This window comes from Chelonoidis abingdonii, chromosome 1, assembly GCF_003597395.2.
Source record: "Chelonoidis abingdonii isolate Lonesome George chromosome 1, CheloAbing_2.0, whole genome shotgun sequence".
In the NCBI taxonomy this organism is placed as follows: Eukaryota; Metazoa; Chordata; order Testudines; family Testudinidae; genus Chelonoidis; species Chelonoidis abingdonii.
The window spans coordinates 16,048,889-16,072,680 of NC_133769.1; the positions used below are offsets into that span (position 1 = coordinate 16,048,889).

The 23,792-nt window shown below is 42.7% G+C and overlaps 1 protein-coding gene across 1 annotated transcript in view; it reads right to left on the minus strand.

Annotated features, from left to right (window-relative positions):
* Window positions 1-802: 802 nt before the first annotated feature.
* Window positions 803-23,792, minus strand: part of CCDC3 (coiled-coil domain containing 3) — a 64,690-nt gene continuing 41,700 nt past the window's right edge. The window contains exon 3 of the mRNA XM_032798318.2: window positions 803-2,893. Within this exon, the coding sequence (XP_032654209.1) occupies window positions 2,618-2,893 (276 nt within the window). The 3' untranslated portion in view covers window positions 803-2,617. The remainder of the gene's footprint in view (window positions 2,894-23,792) is intronic.

A 23,792-nucleotide genomic window follows, 5' to 3' on the forward strand; every position in this document is an offset into this window, starting at 1 on the left:
TAATTCTCACTATTTGGCCAGATAGGTAAGTAGTAGTATCCACATTTTACAGAGAGAAGAATGAGGTAGAGTTTAAGGTCATTTACATGAGTTATTGGGCTCAGTTCGGGGGTAACCTACCTCCTGTATATCGCAGGTTATTAAATTACACCCAGCCTAGATGATCTAATGGTCCCTTCTGATCTTAACTCTATGAATTGTGTGTGTTACAATTACATACCTAAACTGGTACATTTAGTTATCGGGATTCAAAGTATGACCATAGTAACCATGTAAAAACAAGGCATGAATTGTATGCATGTGTCTGCATGTGCAAAGTGCACACACAATTTTCTGAAAACTCTTGTCTAAGTTATGATTCTGAAGGATCAGGATCAGAGTGAAGATCAGAACTAAGGAGTCTCTGCCTCCTAGTGCAGTGTTCAGGCCACTAGACCACCTCTTCAGAGCTGGTCCAAAAAAAAAAAAGAGAAATATTTCAATTTGCATCATTTTTTTTTTTTTTTAATGAAAAATTCAACCAACTGATCAAACATACAATGAATGTTTGAAATTCCTAGAGGGAAACAAATACTCCTGCTTCTTTGTACTTTTTCCCCCCACCAGAAAAGAAGAGGAAAAAAGTTTTAAAATGAAAGAATGGGATTTTCCCCCACAAAACAAAACGAGAAATTTCAGTATTTTTGTTGACAAAGTTTTGACCAAAACAAAAATATTCTGCAAAATGTTGTTTTGATTGAAAATCACATTTTCACTTAAAAAATGACAATCTAGTTGTATTAGTAACATCTTATTGGCCTGACTAATATACAGGATTAACATGGAACATTTTTATTAATTAAACACAGAATTTTAGTACCAATGCCAAGAAAACAGTTAATTTTATTCAAACAGTTTAAAAATAGAAACAACACAAAACCTAGATACTTTCTTCTGGATTTTATTTTTGACTAAGTAAAAATCCATTGATGTTTTTTAGGATGCTAAGAAAACCTTCAGTAGTTCTCCAGAAATTGTACTATTTCAACCTGAATTATACGGACTTGACAGGCAGACAATTTGAAGCTGCTGCAGTTTATAGAAGAGTCAGACTTTTAAGAAATGCCAGTATTATTTCAGAGAAAAATATATGCTTCTATTTCTAAGCAGAGCAGAGTTACAAGATAATTAAACTTCAGCAGCTTCCTAGAAGCCAAAGCAACAGGTAAGTATCAAAGTCAGCTTGGTTTGATACAAATGGTTGTATAAAAGTTGGTACAGGCTCACTCTAGGTCTTAATGCATGGATGGAGCATGAACCCAATGCAGCCTGTGGTTGCGCTTCTCTTCAGTACAGAGGTGTAGCCTGTGGAGACTACATATCCCAGCATGCAATGTTCTGCCATGATCTGGATAGTCTAGTAAGGTTTGAGGGTTCAAATCAAGCATTGCATGCAGGGACCTATACCTCTATGGCCCACATTTCTGGAATAAAGATAAGCTAATATCTGGTCATTTTTATGCAAGTCAGGTGTAGCCCTGGCAAATTGTCAGTGTTGCCCTTGGTTGGGCAAAGTCTGTCTGCCTCTCTCCTAAAGCTGCAAATATTAAGTGTATTTTTATTCAGGTCACGTAAATTGATTATAAAATAAATATTAACAAAAACAAAAAGGGGAAACACACCGAATGCCTTCCTTTATTTATTTTTTTTCATTACTCTTCCATGGCATATTGATATGAAGAGCGGTGATTTGGCTATTTCCAAGCCATGAACTGCTATATATACACAAGGTTGGCATCCTCGTCAACCAATGAGATTGCTGCCTTAACTTAAGCCATTTTAAAAATTCAGTTTCTAATCTCTTTTGGCAGTGCCTAAGGAGGAATGTTGGGAAATATATTTTAAGGGATGACTGCCTCCATGAAACAGGATTTATTTCATACTTTAAGAAATTAGACTATATCAAAGGTGTAATAAAATATTTTCTATAGGATTTTAAGATATATACACATATAAACTACCTTAATTTTAATGCCCTGTTGATATTGATGTGATCTCTATGGTATCTAAACCTAGGTAAATGAGGTTGCCCAGCAACCTCCATCATGTCTTAAAACAGTGATTACAAGACAGGAGACCTTGTCTACCCTGAAAATTGAAGCCTGCTTGAAAACTGGATCTGAAATCTTTTTTTTTATGTTCCTGATTCAGCTCCCATTGGAAGTCAGTGCAAAGACGCCCATTGACTGTGAGAGCTGGATCCGATCCTAGACGCAGATCCAGATAACCTGGTTTCAAATACTGCCAGGCTGGGCAGTGAAAACGGAGCCAAAGGGTATTGATGCTGCTATCCCCGTAAGGCTCAAACAGACTCTTTGGAAGCACTCTTCAGACAGCTTGGTCCAGTCTACAGTGTCCAGCCAAATCTAGCGTGGATCCTGCTTATCTGGAACTGCATCTAAACAGAGTTCCAATTTATTTTTCATACATGGTTCAAATGCCAGTGTAGACAAGGTGTGAGGACCAGATCCTGCATTCTAATGCAGGCAAAACTCCCACTGGAGTATTTGGCTGTGTAAGGAGCATGAGATCAGGCCCTAAGTCACCAATATCATTGGCTTTTGCCCTAAACCTTGCATTATACTTTAAGGTAGGTAGCATGAGAGTTCTCTTGTTTTAAAGAGTTAATATGCGGGATTTGGCCTCCTGCAGAGGAGAGCTTCTCACTGAGCTTTCGGTTTATCTGCTCCATGTGCCTGTTGTTCTTTCTGGCTTGCCGGAGGGACCTCTTGACTTTCTTCACCCGGTCTCGCAGCTGCTTGTTGCGTTTCTCCAATGTTGCCACCTTCTGCTGCAGTTTCTTCACTTCATCCTCTTCCTCAAATAGGGCTTTCTGGACCGAAGAACACATGAGCTGAGGGAAGAGTAGAAAGGAAACAGGACACATGAATTCTAAACCAAAGCCCGGAAGCCACTTGCACTATGGAGGCACATGTAAATTCCCCAGACATTCTATTGCTGGAACACCCCACAACTGTATGGTTGCTTTCGGAAGCTCCTCCTCATCTTGCAGTTTTCTCCTAAAATCCTCTACCCCTCAGTCTTCTTTGAATATAAAGAACAAGCTATTTCAGATCTTAATAACATTAAGAACATAAGAATGGCCGTACTGGGTCAGACCAAAGGTTCATCTAGCCCAGTATCTGTCTACCGACAGTGGCCAGTGCCAGGTGCCCCAGAGGGAATGAAACTAACAGGCAATGATCATGTGATCTCTCTCCTGCCATCCATCTCCATCCTCTGGTGAACAGAGGCTAGGAACAACATTCTTTACCCTTCCTGGCTAATAGACATTTATGGACTTAGCCACCATGAATTTATCCAGTTCCCTTTTAAACATTGTTATAGTCCCAGTCTTCACAACCTCCTCAGGTAAGGAGTTCCACAAGCTGATTGTGTGCTGTGTGAAAAACTTCCTTTTATTTGTTTTAAACCTGCTACCTAATAATTTCATTTGGTGACTCCTAGTTCTTGTATTGTGGGAATAAGTAAATAACTTTTTTCCTTATCCACTTTCTCTACATCACTCATGATTTTATATACCTCTATCATATCCCCCCTTAGTCTCCTCTTTTCCAAGCTGAAGAGACCTAGCCTCTTTAATCTTTTCGCATATGGGACCCATTCCAAACCCCTAATCATTTTAGTTGCCCTTCTCTGAACCTTTCGTTAGATATTTTGAGGTGAGAACCAATCTGTACACAGTATTCGAAATGGCGTACATGAGATTTATATAAGGGCAATAATTATGTTTTCAGTTTATTCTCTATCTACTTTTTATGATTCTACCATCTGTTGCTTTTTTGACGTGCCTCTGCGACTACGGGACATCTTCAGAAACTATCCACGATGACGCCAACATCTTTCTCTGATCTTGATCTATTGCCCCCATGATATTGTAGATGTGGGTTATTTTTCATGTGCTTACTTTACCTTAATCTATTAATTCATTTCCATTTTGTGCCATCACTATGTTTGTGAGATCTTTTTGAATTCTTGCAATCTGCTTTGGTCTTACTCTTGAGTAATTTGGTATCATCTGCACACCTTGCCACGCTCACTGTTTACCCCTTTCTCAGTCATTTATGAATAAATTGAAGTAGATTGTCTAGGATGACCCTTGGGGCACCACTAGTTTATCCTCTGCCAGTTCTGAGAATTTACCATTAATACCCTACCCTTTTGTCCCTGTCTTTTTCCCAGTTTCATCATGAAGAGCTTCTCTTTGTATCCCATGAGCAGCTTAATTCCGTTAGCCTTTGAGTGACCTCGCAACGCTTTCTGGAAATCTAGCACCTATGTCCACTTGATCCCTTGTCACATGTTGTTTAGACCTTCAAGAAACCTCTAATGATTAGTAGAACACGATTTCCCTTTCACGAATGCATGTTGACTATTGCTCACAGTTTGTTTTCTATGTGTCTAGAATTTTATTCTACTTGTTTCGATCAATTTGCCGCAACTACAGACTTACTGGTCTGATATTGCGGCATTCACCTCTGGAGCCTTTTTAATATTGTAGGTTAATTACTACTTCCAGCCAATTGGAAGCATTAAAGACAGGGTTACAAACCTTAGTTAATAGTTCCGCAACTTTCACATTTGGTTCTTTCAGAACTCTTGGTGAATGCCATCGGTTCCCGGATATGATTAATTGTGAGTTTATCAATTAATTCCAAAAACTCCTCTAGTGACACTCTAATCTGGACCAGTTCCTCAGATTGTCACCTACAAACACGCTAGTTTGGAATCTCCCTAACATCCGTCAGCTGGTGAAGACTTTGAAGCAAAGAATCCATTTAGTCTTCTCGAAATGACTTTATGTCTTTAGCGATCCTTCTGTATTTTGATTGTCAAGGGCCATGGTTTGTTTAGCAGCTTCTGCTTCTGATGTATTTAAAAACATTTTGTTTATCTTTGGAGTTTGCTACGTTCAATTCAAATCTCTTTGGCTTTTTATATCACTCTTGCACTTAAGTGGCAGGTTTTTGCTCCTTTCTATTTTGCCTTCACTAGGATTGACTTCACTTTCTAACGAAGTCTTTATCTCACGGTTCTTTTACATGGTTTATTAAGCCACGGTGGCTCTTTTTTTGTTCTTTTACTGTGTTTCTTAATTTGGTATATTGAGTTGGGCTCTATTATGGTGTCTTTAAAAGGGCCATGCAACTTGCAGGGATTTCACTTTATCACTGTACCTTTAACTTTTGTTGGACTAACCCCCTTCATTTTGTATGTTCCTTTTTGAATTAAATGCCACAGTGTTGGGCTGTTGAGGTGTTCTTCCCCGTACAGAGTGTGAATGCTATTGTATTGGTCACTATTTCCAGTGGTCTGCTATAGTACCTCTTTGACCAGCTCCTGTGCGCCACTCAGGATTAATTAGATTGCTTCCCCTTGTGGTTCGTACAGCGCTGGCTCATGAACAGTCTTTAAATTCAAGGAATTGTCTCTGCATTTCATCTGAGTCGAAATGTTCCCAATTCCATCTGGGTAATGAATCCCCCACTTTATGGGTTCTTAATTTGTAGCATCTTTCATTTCCGGTTTCTCATCATATTACTGTTCCTGTCAGTGGTCGACCATAATCCCTGAGGGTATATTTTTATGGAGCATGAAATTTTATCCATAGCCATTCTATGGAATGTGATCGTTAAGTTTTTACTTCATTTGATCTAATTTTCTTTCACATATAATACCATCCTCCTGCCACCTTCTGTCTTCCATATATTTTGATCCCGGAATGATTGTGCCCATTGATTGCTCTCAGTCCACCAGGTTTCTGTGATGCCTATTATATCAATAGCCTCTTTTATCACAAGGCACTCTAGTTCACCCATCTTATTATTTAGACTTCATTTGCTATCAACATAACCTTAATGAGCTCTACAAGAGGTTAACCTCGGTCAGTGATATTCAACCTTTTTCCATTTGTGGATCCCTAAAAAATTTTGAATGGAGGTGCAGACCCCTTTGGAAATCTTAGACATAGTCTGCAGACCCCCAGAGGGCCACAGACCATAGCTTGAAAACCACTGGTCTAGGTCATCAGTGGCATTTAGGTGAACTTAAGAAGGAGATCTGACTTGTTCCAGATCTGGGATTTGAATTCAGTCCATTGGGTTCTGCCATTTGCAAAATCTATAATCAGATGCAGGGTTTGATTATTTTTTTTTAACCCTTCCGAAGTTCCAGGTTTTGGTTCAAGCCCGCCTCTTGCTCTTTGTGCCATCCCCTTCTGTCTCTAGTAGAATGATCTAAATCTCACACTTGATGTGCCACCATTGCCTGGAACCACAAGATCAAATCCTGGCAAGTTTGGACTCTGCTCTTCCAAAGCTTAACCCTCGCCCTTCCCCCAGATTTAATGCAGTTTATTACATATGGGTCTTTTAGATGAGACCTTAAAAAGTAAGATCATGTAATCTCCATGTGGATATTAAAGCGCCCATCGCCTTATTCTTAAGAGTAGACATTTGCCCTTGGTCAAAAATTTTCTCCTCCCCCATCCAGCTCCATTGTTGCACAGTGTGCAATGGATCAGTTGATTGCTGCATTTTAGTGCTCTTGAATGTATAAATTTCCTCTCACTCCTGCAGTCCTTACTCAGGCAAAATTCCCACTGACTTCAGCAGGACAACAACAGGAATGCTGCCATAATTTCAGAGCACTTTGGAATCCTCCAGGATGAGAGAGTCTGAGTAGAACTGTAAAGCTGAGGAATGGACTGATGAATATTTTTTTAAGAGCGTATCAAATATTTAAGTAACCTGATTGTAATGTATCAAATACTATCACATGGTCATGTCACTCTGTGTCATTCTCTTGTAATAACTGAACAGTGCTGTTGTATCTCTGGTTTATAGGATCACTGGATGGTTTTTTCTCTTATTTCAGCCTTTGTTTTAGGTTTCACCTCCCGTGTACGTGGTTGTCATAACAAGGTTATAAAAATAAATTTAAAAAATGAAAACTATTGCTAACAAGAAATTTTGATCCCAGGCATTGTTTCAGGGCAGAGTTTAGAGAAACAATGGATTTAAGTTCCTAACGCATCCATGTTAGTAAATCTGTGCATCTTACCAATAAACTCCCAAGTACAGTAGCGACTGGAGGAAGTGAAGTCCCTTCTAGAGCATTTGTTTTTTTTTCCATTCTCTCTAGGAAAATAGTCCTCTTAAATTTTAATAGTGTGATTGGAGTTTTAAGCTGCACTGGTCACGACAGGCCCTCAAATGTTGGGGGGGGGGGAGAAAGGAATGCTGTTTCTTTGATTAAATTTAACTTTGTATCTCCAATCATCTTCTGTTTTTTAAATAGGCATCGAGGGCTCCCAGAGCTTTGGATGGGCTTCCTTTGGTGTGGAGTTTAATAAGACTGAAATCTAAATAAATAAGTGAATAATTGCAGAGGTAATGAATAATTACATGCTGTTATAGCCTATTTTTTCCATCTTGTTTTGTAATGTTTTTCAGCAAACCAGGAGGTGGCGGGTGGACATGTCATGTTTCATTTGCTTTGGAAATCCACCAGCCATCAAAAACCTCTGCGGGATAACACTGCAGCAGCTTCCACTTGCAGCTGGCTACTTTGCTTCAGTCCATTTTACAGACGAGACCCAAGACATTCCTAGAGACGGAACCGTTCACAGTGACCACACTCCCACCAGAGCGGCTTTATAAATGCATGCCAAGGAGAGTGATAACCCCAAAGCAAAGGGCCAAATGCTGTTCAGAAAAGGAGACTCTTGGTTTTTCCCAGTAATGCATATTGCAAGCTAAATCCACAAGCTATCTGAAAACAGCCAGGAATTCTTGGCTTTCATGTTTCCCAGTCCCCTCCGAAGCTTCAACCTGAACATGTACAAATAATCTTAAATCAAGTTTACAGCTTTCACTTGCAGTTTCTTAAAACAATCCCTATCTGTTAGGGATTACAACACGACTTTGTGCGGGGCGGGGGAGGGGGGAGATTATCCCATCTCAACCTCCTGTGAGGTTTCTTGCACCTTCTTCTGAAGCATCTAGTGCTGGCCATTGCCGGAGACAGGTACTGGACTAGATCGACCTTGGGTCTGACTCAGTCTGGCAATTCCTATATAGTTGTTTCTCACATTAGAACCATACTTCTATGTCAGAATTGTACCTTTTTACCCAAGAGATCTATATTGTGTGTATCAGAATCCCTGACTGCAGACGTTAGCGACAAAAATAAGCTTTGATTACTATTAATCTATCCATCTGCGCTATCTTCTTATAAGGTGTGACTTGTATCTGAGTATCTTCAATTTCTGCTAGGCCGTCAGAGCCAATACACCTATGTGTATAAGCTGGATTTTATTCCTCCTTGTGTATCATCAACAGGATTGTTTACTGAATTCCAGCTAACCCTATGTAAATCTACTGAAGACAGTGTGGTTGCACAAGAGCTAGGGCAGAACTGGTCCTGAGGAATCTTTTTTTTTGCTGCTGCTGAGGCATGTACTAGACAGAAACCAGCTTGACATTTTGATCCCTGGTTCCATTTGCATAATTATCAGTTAAAAAACAATCATCTCTACTTGTGCACAAAGCACAGTTGATATGGAAATTGCTGAGACACAATGAGCCTAGAAATCACTGTAGCACAGATGGGACTTCCATTAAAAGTGGTTTCCAAACATGTTGAGCTTTCCACTACTATAGACCAGTTTCGGGCCACATTTGCCCAGTTTTATACTTGTATAAATGTGGAGTGATCCCATGGAGGTCCTGTAGAATTACACTAGTGTAAATGGGATCACTCATTACCGCTCGCACCTCTGAAAGCCACAGAGAACTGGATTTTGCTTCTGGGCAGGTTCTGTGGACTCATTCATTCTGCATCTTCTGCCAGCAGGCTCCATTTCCTTGTGCGTGGAAAGCTACTTCAGGTATAAAACATGAAACACGTGACGACGTATGTTTTGTGAGCTAAGTTTTTAAGAAGGGCTGAAACCCAGTTAAGTAAAATGCTCTTTCCTGCCCATCAGAGTCAGTTAACAGGCCATTCAAAGTCTCCTGCATAATGATCTCACACAGTAAGAGTCACTAAAGAGAGCCGTCCTGCATGCTTCCAGCAGAAAGACACGTTCTGCAGAGGCCTAGAGGGAAAGAGGCAGGTGTGCCAAAGTGAAGGAATCTGAAGCCTTTTTCAGGCTTCAGCAGCACACTTTGGTGTCTATATTTGAGTTGGCATAGGCTCCTCCCTTCCTTCCTAAGACTAAGGAGGGCGGTTTCGGGAATGACCACTAACCAGAAAGCTGCTCAATCTGTCCTGAGGTGCGCTGAGCGGGATGCCGACCCCCCAGTAGACTGTGAAAGAATTGAATGTGGCTCATGGGAGGATAGTGGAGGAGAGGATAGTGAGGAGATTAGAGGGGAAAGAGCAAAACTGTCTTGGAAGCTGTTATTGAATGGCAGCTTTAGTGTCAGTGCTGGGAATTGAGTGGATAGCTTACCAGTCCCACAAAGCCTCTAAGGTCAAACAGCTAAGATACCACTTCTGAAAGGAATACTTAGTTACAATGCATTCTAATGGAACCGAGCGATGCTGCCAAGTGACCCCAGAACTACACATTGCTTAGAACAGCTGACAAATTACACTTCTGGGCTCTGCTGGTATTGTGTTTACCTCCTCTAGCCAATAACACTTCAGAACAATCTGTTCTTCTTGAAATGACTTCTGCTAGGAGTCTCTCTCTCTGTTCCATAGTTTCTTTAGCTAGCAAAGTTCAAGGGTGGCCTGAAGTGAAATCTACTGCAGGACCCAGGTAAAGACAGGTACCATGGACATGGGAAATTCCTCAGAATTGCAGGTTCCTAGCACCTCTCAGGATTTAGCCCAGAGAGTCTATTGTTGTGGAATCAGAGATTCATTTGTCCAAGTATTGGTCTGAAATATTTTGTCTTAAAAATGTATCCTGCCTTTAAGCCTCACTCCATCCACAGGCTTAACAGAATGTATTCAAGCCAATAAAAACCACCATTGTATCAAACAACACTTGCTTTTGCTAATGTGAATGCAAGAATGAACACTTTTATAGCATGTGCACACACTTTATGTTTATCTATAAAATCTGTGCTTCATACATAAGCTGATTTCTGAATGGCTGAAGCACTGGACTCTGTTCTCCTATGGCTGAATCACAAAGATGCTTTGTAGTAACGGCATAATGAACAATGATCGCTCTGCTGTCAAAGGCAATGGGACACAATGGTAGCATTTATACCTTATGAACAGTATACAAATGATTAAGTTGGCATAGAAGAGATCAAGTAGGTTAGCCACAAGTTCAAACCCCAGCAGTGCCAATTCAGCCCTTCATCTATTTGAGGGACATAAATTGAGTTCCAGATAGAACCACACACAATGAACTTACTTACAAGATTCTCAAATGTGGTGGATTCTCCATCACTTGATGCCTTTAAATCCAGCCTGGATGTCTTTCTAGAAGATATGCTTCCCTTCACCCAGAAGTTTCAGCCTGTGTTATGTACAAGGTCAGATTAGATTATCATAATTAGGGGTCTACTTAAATTGCGATTAAAATCACACATTTTTTCGCGGGTTGGTCAGGGCATAAAGAGCAAAATTTCACAGATGTGTCCATACAGTTGTATATTCCATGCCATCCTTACTTCTGTGCTGCTGCTGGCAGTGGCGCTGCCTTCAGAGCTGGGTGCCCAGCCAGCAGCCATCACTCTCTGGCCACCCAGCTCTGAAGGCAGCACAGAAGTAAGGGTGATAATACCGCACCCGCCTTACAATAGACGTGCAATCCCCTTTTGGGTTGGGACCCCCATCTTGATAAATGCTGTGTATTTTTGTATATTTTGGCCTACAGTATAGGGTAAAAATACACAAAAGACCAGATTTAACAGGGGAGCTCAGATTTCACAGTTCATAATGTGTTTTTCACGGCCGCAAATTTAGTAGACCCCTAATCATAATGGTCCTTGCTGGCCTTAAAACCTATGAAACAAGGTTTCCTCTGCTCTCCATGGATAATAAAGCTACTCCTGTACTCTTTCTAAGAGTTGGGGGAGGGTTGCCGTGGTGTCCTGGGCCAAAAATTCTCATCCCTACTCACGTTGTTCGTTGGCATGATGTCAACGGATGTTTATGTTGTTATTACATTCTGTTGTTACTATTGGGTTCATTTTTTAAAAAAGGAATTAGGGCCTCCCCCGCAATAATTCCTAGCTTTAAAAAGTAGGTCCCCTCAGTGATGAGACGATTACTTTCCTGATATCCTCACTGCTCAAAGGGAGCACATGTAAGTAACTGCTCTGGCTGAGATTTCAGCCTCTCCCTTAAGCAGCGTGCACAGTCCAGAATTTTTTTCTTCCCAAAAACAGAGTTCCAAAACCAAGATCGCACCAACAAAAACAAGTTTCCAGCAGCATCTGGAGTTTCTGATGGAACAAATGACATTTGTGCTCTCTGGGAATGCGGTGCAAATGCTACAGACAGGTAGCTGCAGGGGTTGGCCGCTCCCTTTGCACATACTCGTGCTTTATTTGTGTCAGGGCTGAGCACTGGCACCTCTGGATTTGCTGCATCAGTTATGAAAGTAAAAAAATTGCTTGAGCCCAAGCACTTAATTGCTTGAGCCCAGGCACCTCTTTCATTACAAATTAAGCACTGCACATGCTTATCTTCCCCTACAGCAGATCTTGTTGCATCCCAGCATTTATCTCCAGTTGCCTTCCATGCTATAAATCACAGAGAACAGGAGAAGCTGGTCAGATTCATTGCATGTTGCTTCGGTGCTTCAGGGAACCTTAGCCAGCCCCAGGTGCTTACCTCTGGCTCCTTATTTGTTTAACCACAGAAAGAACTGATTCACTCTTTCTAGAAAGACATGGGAGCCAAACCTTGCTCTGTATTTTCTAATTCTAACAGGATATATTTACTGAGCCCCAGCAAGGAGAAGGGCTCTCTCTGTGCTCCGGTGTAAATAAGACATGATGCAGATCACCCACAAAATGCTACCCCTGCCTTAGCTGAAGAAGGCTGGATGGGGGACTCCTTTGAGCCCATCAGAGGGATTGTTTACACGGCCCGATTTCAGATTTGAAGTGCTGCCTCCTGCCAAGGGTGGGCCTGAGCATGCTGCCTCCTCAGCATACTCAGCTCCTGGCAGCAGGAGTAAGTGAGAGGAAACCATGACAGCTTGCTTATCACTGATGCAGGGAGTGGAGGAGGGTTTTGGCAGGTGGGAGGATTATGGAAACTCATGTAAAGTACCAGTGGAGAGGCTGGGTGGGGACTGAGTGTGTTTGTGTGCATGGGAGCAGAGTTTGATGGTTATCCTTGCTATATGGATGCCTGTCACTGACTCCTAGGCGCAGATGTATGTGTTTGTCAGGGAAGAGTTAAGGCCCTTTCCTGTGGTGACCCTCCAAGTGCAAGAAGCCCACATCAGCTTTGATAGTGTGATGGTTGATGGTTTTCCTATGACTGCTGTCTTCGCTTCTAGCCATCAGCAGATTATTGAAGAGCAATATGAAGCATTCACTTTCCTCAAAGCATGAGTCATGAAGAACTAGCCCAGAAGCAAGTATAGCCTTTTCAACTGTTCACCAGCAGACCAGCTTTCATTTTTCTTAAAAAGGGGGGGGGGGTCTCTCACTATTTCAGTAGCAAAAAACAAAAACAAACAAACAACCCCCAACCTTTCATTCCTGTCTTAGAAGCTGAAAATGCTGGGGCACAGAGGTTGAACCTAAATTTAAGTTCCATGTGTGATAAAGTTTTAAAATTCTCTTAAAGTTGATAGTTGGGGCTAAATACCTCCTGTAGATACAACAAGCTGCCTGAGTGATAACTTAAGGAGCCTGATGCAGGCAGCATTGACCAAAGTGCTGTTTTCCCAGGCACTTGTTGCGCTTGCTAGTATGTGTTGCTAATATTCCTATTGCAGGCTGCGAAAAGACCAAGGATTCCTGCTGCCTGCACTCTCTCTGGAAAATGCGATCCCTGGTTACAAATTGTGACCTAATTTACTTCCCAGTTGCCAACGTGCCAGCTGCTTTACCAGAATGCACTGACTCAGCAGGCAGGACTGTTTTGTTTTGGGGAAGAGGGGTTGTTGGATTATGGGGGACAGGGGTGTTTGAAAGGGCAAAAACTCCACAACTTGCTCTTATTTTTTTAACCATGTTCTTAAACTCAGCGATGGACTTTTTGAAACTTATCTACAACAAAGAGCCCATTAATTTGAAACCACAACCTTCATTTCTGGTGAGGTGTTTGGATTCTGGGTGGGTACTTGGTTGTAATAAATATCACAGACATCTAATGTTAAAATCCTCATCTCTGTCTTCAAGTTCCCAGCCTTTCTGGGTTCTTATGAATAAAGGGTGATTTGCTTTGGACAGTACAGCTGGGTTTGAGTGGCTTTAGTGCTGATAAAAGGAGTTAGCCTGACAACCCGAGAGCCCCCTCTGTCTATCATATAGGTACAACACCGGGGAGGGGTCCCCAACACTGTCTTCCCACTATGCTTTGAACCCTGAGCTGCAAGGAGCACGTCTACGGAAGAGACAACACTACAGATTCCAGGTCCTGTTCAGCCCATGGCCCCTCTGCTGAGACTGGGGCAGGGGAGCACTATTATCTCCATAAAAGCAGCAGAGAATCCTGTGGCACCTTATAGACTAACAGACGTTTTGGAGCATGAGCTTTGGGGTGTAAGTGTCGGGCTGTAGTGGGAATCCGGGGAAGGTATTTAGTATTGTTAGGCAGAGTAGGTTAACCGAGGTTAGTCTTGGAGGATGGAGCGGTCTAGCGCTGAGTGGGTTGTGAACCAGGGAGAATGTTCTGTAGTTGGCAGATTCAGAGTCCTTTGTTCAATTGGTGATGGTATTGTCATTTGCGATGGACCGAAGGTACGCGTTTCTTGAAGTCTGGTGGAGTTTTTTTGGCTGTGCGGGGTAATGGCCCTTGAGGTCTGCTATGTGTGTGCAGGGGGTTGATGTGTTTCTAAGTGTTTTTGCTTTTGCATCATTAGATATCGTGATTTGTGCGTCCATTTTTGCTTTTCTGTAGAGGACTGTTCCGTTTTGCCGATTGTACATAGCCAGGGGGCATTGTGGCTATGTATGGGTTATTTATTGCGGTGGCGGTGCAGGTGATGACGGTGGGATGTTGTGGTGTTGGTTAGGTCCTGTGATGGTTGTTGCTGGGTTAGATATTGTGGGCCCGTTGAATCGAGGTTTGTTTGGCAGGGATTGGGTTCTGGCTAGGTTATGATGGTGCGGTGTGAGTTGTGGTGGAATCGTTTGGTTGGCGGTTGGTGTGTGGGCGGATTGGTGCACCCAGGCTGTTGAGTGTGAATGTTGTCAGGATGGGTTGTAGATCTGATTGATGGTTTGGAGGGTTTAGATGGCCAGTATGGGATGGAGTGGATCATGTGGGTTTTCTTTCTTGGGTTTGTTTGCCCCAGTGGAGGCTTTGGGTCAGTTGGCTCTGTATTGTTTCTTATTTCTGTGCGGGGTTTGGAGTTTGAGAGCTTGGTGGAGATTTTTGTTATGGTGTTGGTCTTGTTGGGGGTTTGAGCAGATGCCAGTCTTTGTACTCAGTGCTTGGCTGTTGTCAATTGATCGTGTGTGTGCGGGATGAGTGTGAGGCTGAGGTAGGATTGCAGTAGGATAGTGTTTTCGATTATATGGTGGTAGTTGATGTGAATCATTTTTGCAGGGTGCTTAGAAAGGGCTCCTGTTGATTGCGTCGGCTGAGGTTGTGGTGGGGTGGAAGCTGTTGAAATCGTGGTGGAATTTTTCTAGAGTCTCCTTCCCATGGGTCCAGATGATGAAGATGTCATCAATGTAGCGTAGGTAGAGAAGGGGCGTGAGTGGACGAGAGCTGAGGAAGTGTTGTTCCAGGTCAGCCATAAAAATATTGGCATATTGTGGGGCCATGCGGGTGCCCATAGCAGTGCCACTGATCTGGTGATATATATTGTCATCAAATTTGAAATACTTGTGTGTGAGTATTCTAATTGATACTTTGGTAACCCCTTCTCAGCTGAACCTGATTGACCTATAGTTACTCCCCCATTGATAGGGAGGAGGGCCTTTTAACCCTCTAAGACTGAGTTCTACTCCCCCCTGCAGCTGTCTGTCCTGAGTTTATCACAAGAAATTTAAAGGACTGCAGTTAGTAAAATACCTCTAGCACATGCCATCGTTCTGAAGCAAAGGGGTAAAACTCTGAATGGAACTGGAGAGCTGGAAAACAGGCGCAGAGTGCTAATTATCAGAGGTGTTCTTGGAACAGATATCCTTTTCATGGTGCACTGTGGAAGTGATGGGGCTGAGTACAATGCATCCTCGTGAGTGGGCTGTAAATCTTGAAAGATGAATCGGATGATCCTATGTGTGATAATGGTAGAACATACCACTCTTGGATTGGGGAGAATTCTGAAATAGCTTGGGCTTCAGGGCTCAGGAATGGTGTATTTTTTTTTTCTCTATTCTGCCTCTGAATGCACTTATGATTGTTAAAGTGGAGCAGAAGGACATGGGCCTGATTTATGGTGCCAGGCTGAAGGCTCACTATGGAGGCTGGTCTTGGGTCAATCTGTGTTCCTAGGTTCCACAATGTGTCTGGTTAAGGAGGAGACAGTGTCCAATGCATACAAGGAATGGCTTCCAACATGCCAGATACAAAGTGATCTTGTGTATTTACCACTTGCAGACTTAGATTTACTGTAGTCTTATTCCCTAGGGGACAGATTCTGCCTCTCATATACACACTGAGCAATATCTTATTCAGCAAGTAATCCAGCTGATTACCATATTCTGCATGGAGTGAGGAACAACTCCATGTGGGAAGCATAGCAGAAACTGGCCGTAAGTATTAATGCTACTAGTGACCTGCTCCTGCTCCAAGTGAGGTAAATGGGAGTTAATCTATTGATTTCACCAGGAACATTGGTCCCAAAATGCATAAATTAGATATGGGCCCAGTCTAGAGCCTTGACTCCTTGACCTCCAGCAAGTCCTGTGGATTATTTGAAATCCATACTCAAATTTTACTGCTCAAGACACTCTATTGAAACAGCTTAGACATATTTCATATAGCTAAGTAAACCTCAGCAAATGCAGCCTTTTGCTGGAAAACTGCAAGTACTCCACAAGAAAGAATGCATTTACACGATTGCAATAATGATACATTTGATACTGATTAACAGATGATAACTCGAAAGAGCAAGATTCAGCCTTCATCTCTCAAGCCAGAAAATGTCTTTGGTTATTTTTCTATCCTGATTTCAGGGGATGAGTTTGAGACTTAAGCTTGAGGAGCTTTGCTAGGTTGCTTTATATGGGAGAACAGTGGGCTATATCTGACTTCATGTTCACTGAGCAGAAGTGTACCCTTGGATGAACTTATCTGGGAAACAATGTAAATTATAGGACACATAATATCCTATAACTGGTCTTTAATATTATTATGGTAATTCTTGACCATTTAATTCTAGGTTAATAATTGTCATGGCAAGATAATTACATGGCAAATGCCACACCATTACAAGATAAATGCATGGTTATTGATGTCTTCTGAACTACAGTGCACAGGTCACATGGCAATTGCTTTTGGGATCTTTTAAGTATGATTACATAGTAATCTGTAGGAACTTGTATCATAACAGCAGGAGTTACATTTACTAGTGAAACCTACTGTTGCTAATGACCAGGTAATTAGTGAGAAGTTTGAGGATATTTCCCAGGTCACTTGGTGGTGTTCTATTTTTGTCTTTTTTAAATTGGATCATCAATGTGTTTTGTTTTTTTTTTTCTTCTTCCAGTACAGATTCCTATATACAGGCTTATTTTGTTCTTCCTTGTATTACATGGAGGGATAGCTCAGTGGTTTGAGCATTGGCCTGCTAAACCCAAGGTTATGAGCTCAATCCTTAAGGGGGCCATTTAGGGAACTGGGGTAAAATTCTGTCTGGGGATTGATCCTGCTTTGAGCAGGGGGTTGGACTAGATGACTTCCTGAGGTCCCTTCCAACCCTGATATTCTGTGTGTTTTGTACTATGGAGTTATCTGCACCTTACAAAGGTTATACAGTGGAGTCATTGCAAGAGCATGATTGCAGAATTTGGATCTTCATTGTTTCCCCATGTGGACGCAAGTGTTGGCATGACTTATCATGAGTCTCGTGATCTTCAGTGTTTCTATTAAGGCCCCAGCTGCTGGGATCATCATCATTGCGTGAGAATCTCCGCTTTCATTTAAAAAGAAAGCAAGTTTCTAGCCCTCATCATTGCAGAGCTTGGCAACATGAAGTGCACCCAAAAGACCCCAAGATAATTTTTTTCTTTTAAACTTCATGATTTTGGAGGACTAGACTTGTGCTTTTGAACCTATGGGACTGGTGTAGGTTTTGTTTTTATAATCTCCCTTATCTTCAGTTGATAGCTTTGTGAAAGAAGATGTGTTATAAGGAGGGATTTGGATGGAGGAGGGAAAGCTATTTGGCACAAAAGGTGAAGAGGGTAGTTCCAGGCAAAGAAGGCAGCAGGACAGGTACATGGATCAAAAACTGAATGCCAAAGTGAAATATGTATCTGCTAACAGAAATATTTTGCTCTATTTACATCTGAATTTGGCCCTTTAATGAAACTTCTCATATTTTCCTTAGGAGAGGCCTCTACGGAAAAACAATAATTTTCATGCTATGCTGCTGGGCTGAGATTCTGAAGTGAATGTTTTTCCAACAATACTTTGTTCCCTGTCTTGCGCCATATAGTTTACTTTTGCCAGTTCAATAAATTACTTACTTTATGTCCTGGTGTCTGTAGAATTACATACATTAGAGATGGTGAGGATGGTACATAAAACATTTTCACAATTAAACAATTTTCCCCCCAAATTTTGAAATTTAAAAATTAAATAATTTTTGGCCATTTAGCTAATCAAAAACTTAAAACTCTTCTGACTCAAAAGGGTGTAAGTATCCATGGTGTTATGATTGTCTTTGCCAGATGGAGAAACTGAGGCAGAAAGAGTAAAGGATGTGGAAAAGGCCCCCAAGAGGGTGTCATGTCTGTCTGCATTTAGAACTTGGGCATTCCTTGTTCCTAGTCCTGTTTTCAGACCACTCCTTTTCCTTGTTTTAGAGGGACTCCTACACCCACACACAGCTCTGTTGACTAAGAGGCCTTAGAATCCCTGCCCCCCCTTTATATAATATGATCTCTCTCACACGTATATATGCACAACTACAAAACGGGGAATGACTAGCTGGTAGTAGTACTGCCAAAAACGACTTGGGGGTTATAGTGGATCACAAATTGAATGAGTCAACAATATGGTGCATTTGCAAAAAAGGCTAATATATAATGTTGCTTTAGTAACTGTTACTATTGAATATATATATTGGGCTTTTTTGCCTCTGCATCACATTGTTGATTCATATTCCATTTGCAATCCACTGTAACCCAAAGCTTTTACATACACACACACACACACACATACACACACACTCTCTCTCTCTCTCTCTCTCTTCCTCCTCCTCCTTGCTGTCTTAGAAATTTGTCCTCCTCCACAATAGTATCAATTACTAAAGCAACCTAAAATATTTGGAAAATAGGCTGCTGGGCCTATTACAAAGTCTGGCCAGAGCTTTTATGGAGCAAATACAGTAAATCATGATACAACTAATTGGCTGTGAGGTGCTCTGTCATTTGTTCTGTTCAAGAATACTCCCCCACTAAATTTCTTCAAGATAAGTACATGCTGCAGTGTCCTTCTATTTACGTGCACACAGCTGGTGCTATAAGTAATAGGAAGTAAATGCAGAGGCAGCTCTGGGATAGGAGTTTAGTTAGAGAACTATAATATGATTTGGTGCCATGTGTGCATATTAATCACGGCCACTTAAAACACATCCTTCAGTAGTCTGCTGTATCTAAGCTGTTCAGTTAAGTCTTGCTGCTCCAGAGCCTCCTTATTAGCAAGTAAACTGCATGGTCTAGCAGTGGAGTCACATTACAGCACTGAGGCTTTAACCTATGAATCTCAGTAACCTCAGAAAGCTGCATCTTTGACTTTCCCACTGTTCGGTATAAGGCATTTGAGTGCACCGTGTGAGAAACTTCTGAGTGGGAGACAGGTCAGTCCTCCTTGGATATGTGGATTGAAATGTTTCAGAACTGTTTAGGGGATTTAGACACACGTTCCACTAAAATTAATGACAGGTGGGTGGGCTTTTGAAAAGCACTTCTGGGTGCTAGGAACATAGATGCCACTGACAGTCACTGCGCATTGTACTCCTAAATCAGTTAGGCACATCTAAAATCCCACCTGATATGTCTAAATCCCCTAGACAGCCTGAAAACCTTCAGACTTGCATGGTATTTAGCCTCCCAATTCTCATGGAAGCCAGTGGCTTTGTGGTTAAATCCCACACAACCTTTCATCTTTATGCTGCCAGATGGCACAGAAGTAAGGGAGAGATGAACAACCACTGATTTAGAGAAGGATCTGTATCCTACTTCAAACGCTTAATATGCCTGAAAAAGGGGGATCTCTATAGTATTAAATAATTATCTATTTGCTGAATTTCCAGATGTAAAATATATTTCTCTAAAAGAGAGAGACAGCCCTTCCTTTTCTCTTGAGGACAAATGAAAGGGTGGCCATGAACGTTCTCCACACCCGTCTACATCTTGCTGAGACAAAGGACTAGGAAAGGAGGGACAGTCATCTCACCACCTGCAATAAAATTCCTTCCTTTACCAGCTGACAGCTGCCTCGACAGCTGAGCAATGCACCATTTATTAATAGGTTAAACACAGTCTGACCATTATTCTGTGACTAACACGTGACCTCCATGTCCTCTGCTGGGTGTGTGATCATTGACCCTAAGGCCAGGCATTTGGGAGTATGAGTAATTTCAATCAGTCAGTGAAATGAATTCTCTATTTGCCTTCAGACCTACCTGGTGAAGGATGAAATATGGCTGTTATGGCCCCTGAAACATGATGCTCAAGTAGCACTAAGAGCTATACTGCACAGTGTGAATCATGGGAAAGCTATGATGCATGATGCTGCCAGAAGAACCTGTCACTGATAGACTGGCAATGGGCTTGGGGGGTGAGGGGAAATGGCAGTGATATTTGATTAGTGACCACACCTTTTATTTTTTTTCTAGATATATTTTTAGGGTCCAGAAATTGAAGCTACTAGAACAAACCAAACTAGAACTCTGCTTTCCTCTTGGTGACTGAGAGGACATTTTCTCTACACTAGACACCTAGTCCAAGGTAGGGTTTGAGCAGGAGAAGTACTTCATAATCCCGGGCAAAGAAAGGAGGTGCCAAAGGAGGTGGTGGAGTCACTTTCACGACTGATGCTGGAGGATAGGCCTGCCTCTCAATCTATCAGGGATGGCTTAGGACAGCGGTTCTCAAACTAGGGCCGCCGCTTGTTCAGGGAAAGCCCCAGGCGGGCTGGGCTGGTTTGTTTATCTGCCACGTCTGCAGGTTCGGCTGATCGTGGCTCCCACTGGCCGTGGTTCGCCACTCCAGGCCAGTGGGGGCTGCAGGATGTGGCATGGGCCAAGGGACCTGCAGGCCGTCCTTCCTGCAGCCCCCATTGGCTTGGAGCGGTGAATCGCTGCCAGTGGGAGCCACGATCAGCTGAACCTGCGTATGCAGCAGGTAAACAAAACAGCCCGGCCTGCCAGGGGCTTTCCCTGAACAAGCGGTGGCCCTAGTTTGAGAACCACTGGTTAGGGTTCCTGTAAGAAACCATACCATGACTGCAGGTGAAAGGATTGAATGACTAATTTGTTCAAGATCTGATTCCAATCCAAATAAACCTCTCAGATCTGCAGTGATCTGTTCAATTCCTTTACTAACAGCATTAGTATAATCACAGATATCTCTATAGTTGTGGGTTTTTTAAAGCTACTAATGGCATTACCCCAAAACTCAAACCAATCTATGCAGTTATCTACAAGGAAACAAAGCTGTTCAATACACTTCATAGACTATTTTCAGTTCAAGGCGCACACAAAAATTATCTGAAATTGTAGCATTTTGTGTTTCTCTCCTTCCACTCCCTCCTTTGTGCAGGAAACTCCTTTATTGACTGCTTTAAATCCTTCCTTAAACATTCTTTGACCATGGAGGCCATCAGGGTTACTCCAACAGCCCAAAGGACACTTATAGAAAGAAATGTGCAAGGATTTTACAAGGAATAAACCTGGCATCTGGTCACTGGATGGGCACTGATGTCTACATGCTATTTTTGTTTGGTTTGCAAGGGGCATGGGCAATGTTGTGTTCTGTTTATTGTACAGTAACAACAACACTGGCACTCAATAAACACCATTTTTGCACTAATTTGACAAAACAGCATGTGCTCATGGCGGGAAGGCAAGACAGTTAAATTACTTCCTAGCTGAGATTGATTTGTCACGTTTTATCTGGAAGTCAGTGTTTGTACCCAACCTGTACATCCTTAACGTAGAGGACCTGCTTCTTCTCTCCTCTTGTATAAAGTAACTCCTGACTCATACAGGACTGAGAGCCTGGCCCAGGGAGGCTTTATTGTGGAAGTGCAGACCGCTCTTTGCGTGCAAAGGAAAACAGCAAGTATAAGTGTCAAGCTTTCATTACAGACTGGAAACTCAACCTGGGATTCACTGAAAGGCACACAAGCCAGGAGTGTGCATAAGGGGGGGCAAGCAAGGGCACAGCCCTCCCCCCCCAGTCAGCAGGGGCACAGAACTCCTCTGGTGCCAGGGACCGTGAGCTGCAGAGGGAGAGAGAGCCAGCTCCACTGGGGCCATTGCAAGGAGAGGCAGCTCCTCTGGCTGCTGGGTGAGAGCCTGCTCCATCTGCCTAGCAGGGACAGTCAACTCCTTGGCCCTGGGCCAGGGTGGGAGATAACAGCTCCTCCAGCCTCAGGGCTGTGGGGGCAAGGAGGGAGATGCAGCTCCTCTGGCCGCCGGGGTGGGGGGGCAGGGGGTGAGGCAGCTCCTCCAAACAGCCAAATTTTGACTCCTGTGCACACCGCTGAGCCAGGTGAATCTGGGTCAGCTAATGGTTCCATGTGGAAACTGAGGGAAACTTGGAGATATCGTATGTTTCCACTCAATAGCGGGTGAAATGTAGTGGTTTCAGCTGAGTTTTGCTTGGAGCTTGTGGATTTGTTTGAAGCCTAGGGAGAACACACCCCTTGAGCTGAAACCTAATGAGAGATTCCTATGAGCCTCTGACAAGCAAAACTGCTGCATTCCAGATAATTCTCATTAGAAGCCTTTGAACCCAAGTCCTCCAGCCTCAGTAAGACATGCAAAAAAAAAAAAAAAATCCATGTGGCCAAAGGCACAGCACAGCTCCTGACCCCAAGCAGCGTTGGCCAGATGTTTGGCAGAGGAGACAGGAGTGGGAAGGAGAGAATAATGCCTTCCAGCCACCGGGGAAGCTACAGGGCCACTCCCCAGAAGCTAAATTATGCCAGTGGTTGAAGTAGTCTGTGTGCTTTTTTTTTTTTCCCCTCTCCTCTCCTTCTTGTAGAGACAGAGGATGTGAATAGAAGCAGCTCCTCCTAATGCCCTCTCTCGCCTGGATTGCCCATGCTACATCCCTACCTTGTCCCAAGAGGCACTGTACCTCCCTGTGCTCCAGCTGGGATAGGGTAGCTCTGATTCACCCCTAGAGAGCCTGGGTTGGGACCCCATGTAATCCTAAGTGCTTAATTGGATCAACAAGTGGACTAATTAAAACTGTAACATCTACTAGCCTTGCTGATGTGAGGATGTTGTGGCTTATTCATAGTTATACCCACATGAGCGCTGTGATCAGCAATGCCTATGTTCAGAGTCATAGAAAGAGGTCATCAAGTCTAACTCCTTCACTGAAGCAGGACTAAGTAAACCTAGACCACACTGACAGGGCATTTGTCTAACCTGTTCTTAAAAACCTTCCATGACGGGGATTCCACAGCATAACACTCCTTATAGTCAAAGTTTTTTCCTAATATCTAACCTAAATCTCCCTTGCTGCAGGTTAAGCCCATTACTTCTTGTCCTATCTTCAGTGGACAAAAACAATTGATCACTATCCTCTTTATAACAGCTCTGAACATATTTGAAGACTGGCATCAGGTTGCCCCCACAGCCATCTTTTCTCAAGATGAAACGTGCCCAATTTTTCTAACCTTTCCTCAAAGGTCAAGTTTTCTAAACCTTTATCATTTTTTGTTGCTCTCCTCTGGACCCTCTCCAACTTGTTCATATCTTTCCTATAATGTAGGGCCCAGAACTGGACACAGTCCTCCAACTGAGGCCTCACTAGGGCAGAGTAGAGTGGGACAATTACCTCCATGTCTTACATATGACACTCTTGTTAATACACCCCAGAATGACAGTAGCTTTTTTTTTTTTTCCAACTGCATCATATTACTGTTGACTTGTATTTAATTTGTGATCCAGAGCAGGAGAGGCTGAGGGAACTGGGCTTATTTAGTCTGCAGAAGAGTGAGGGGGGATTTGATAGCAGCCTTCAACTATCTGAAGGAGGGGGTTCCAAAGAGGATGGAGCTCATCTGTTCTCAGTGGTGGCAAATGACAGAACAAGAAGCAATGGTCTCAAGTTGCAGTGGGGGAGGTCTAGGTTGGATATTCAGAAACACTATTTCACTAGGAGGGTGGTGAAGCACTGGAATGGGTTACCTAGGGAAGTGGTGGAATCTCCATCCTTACA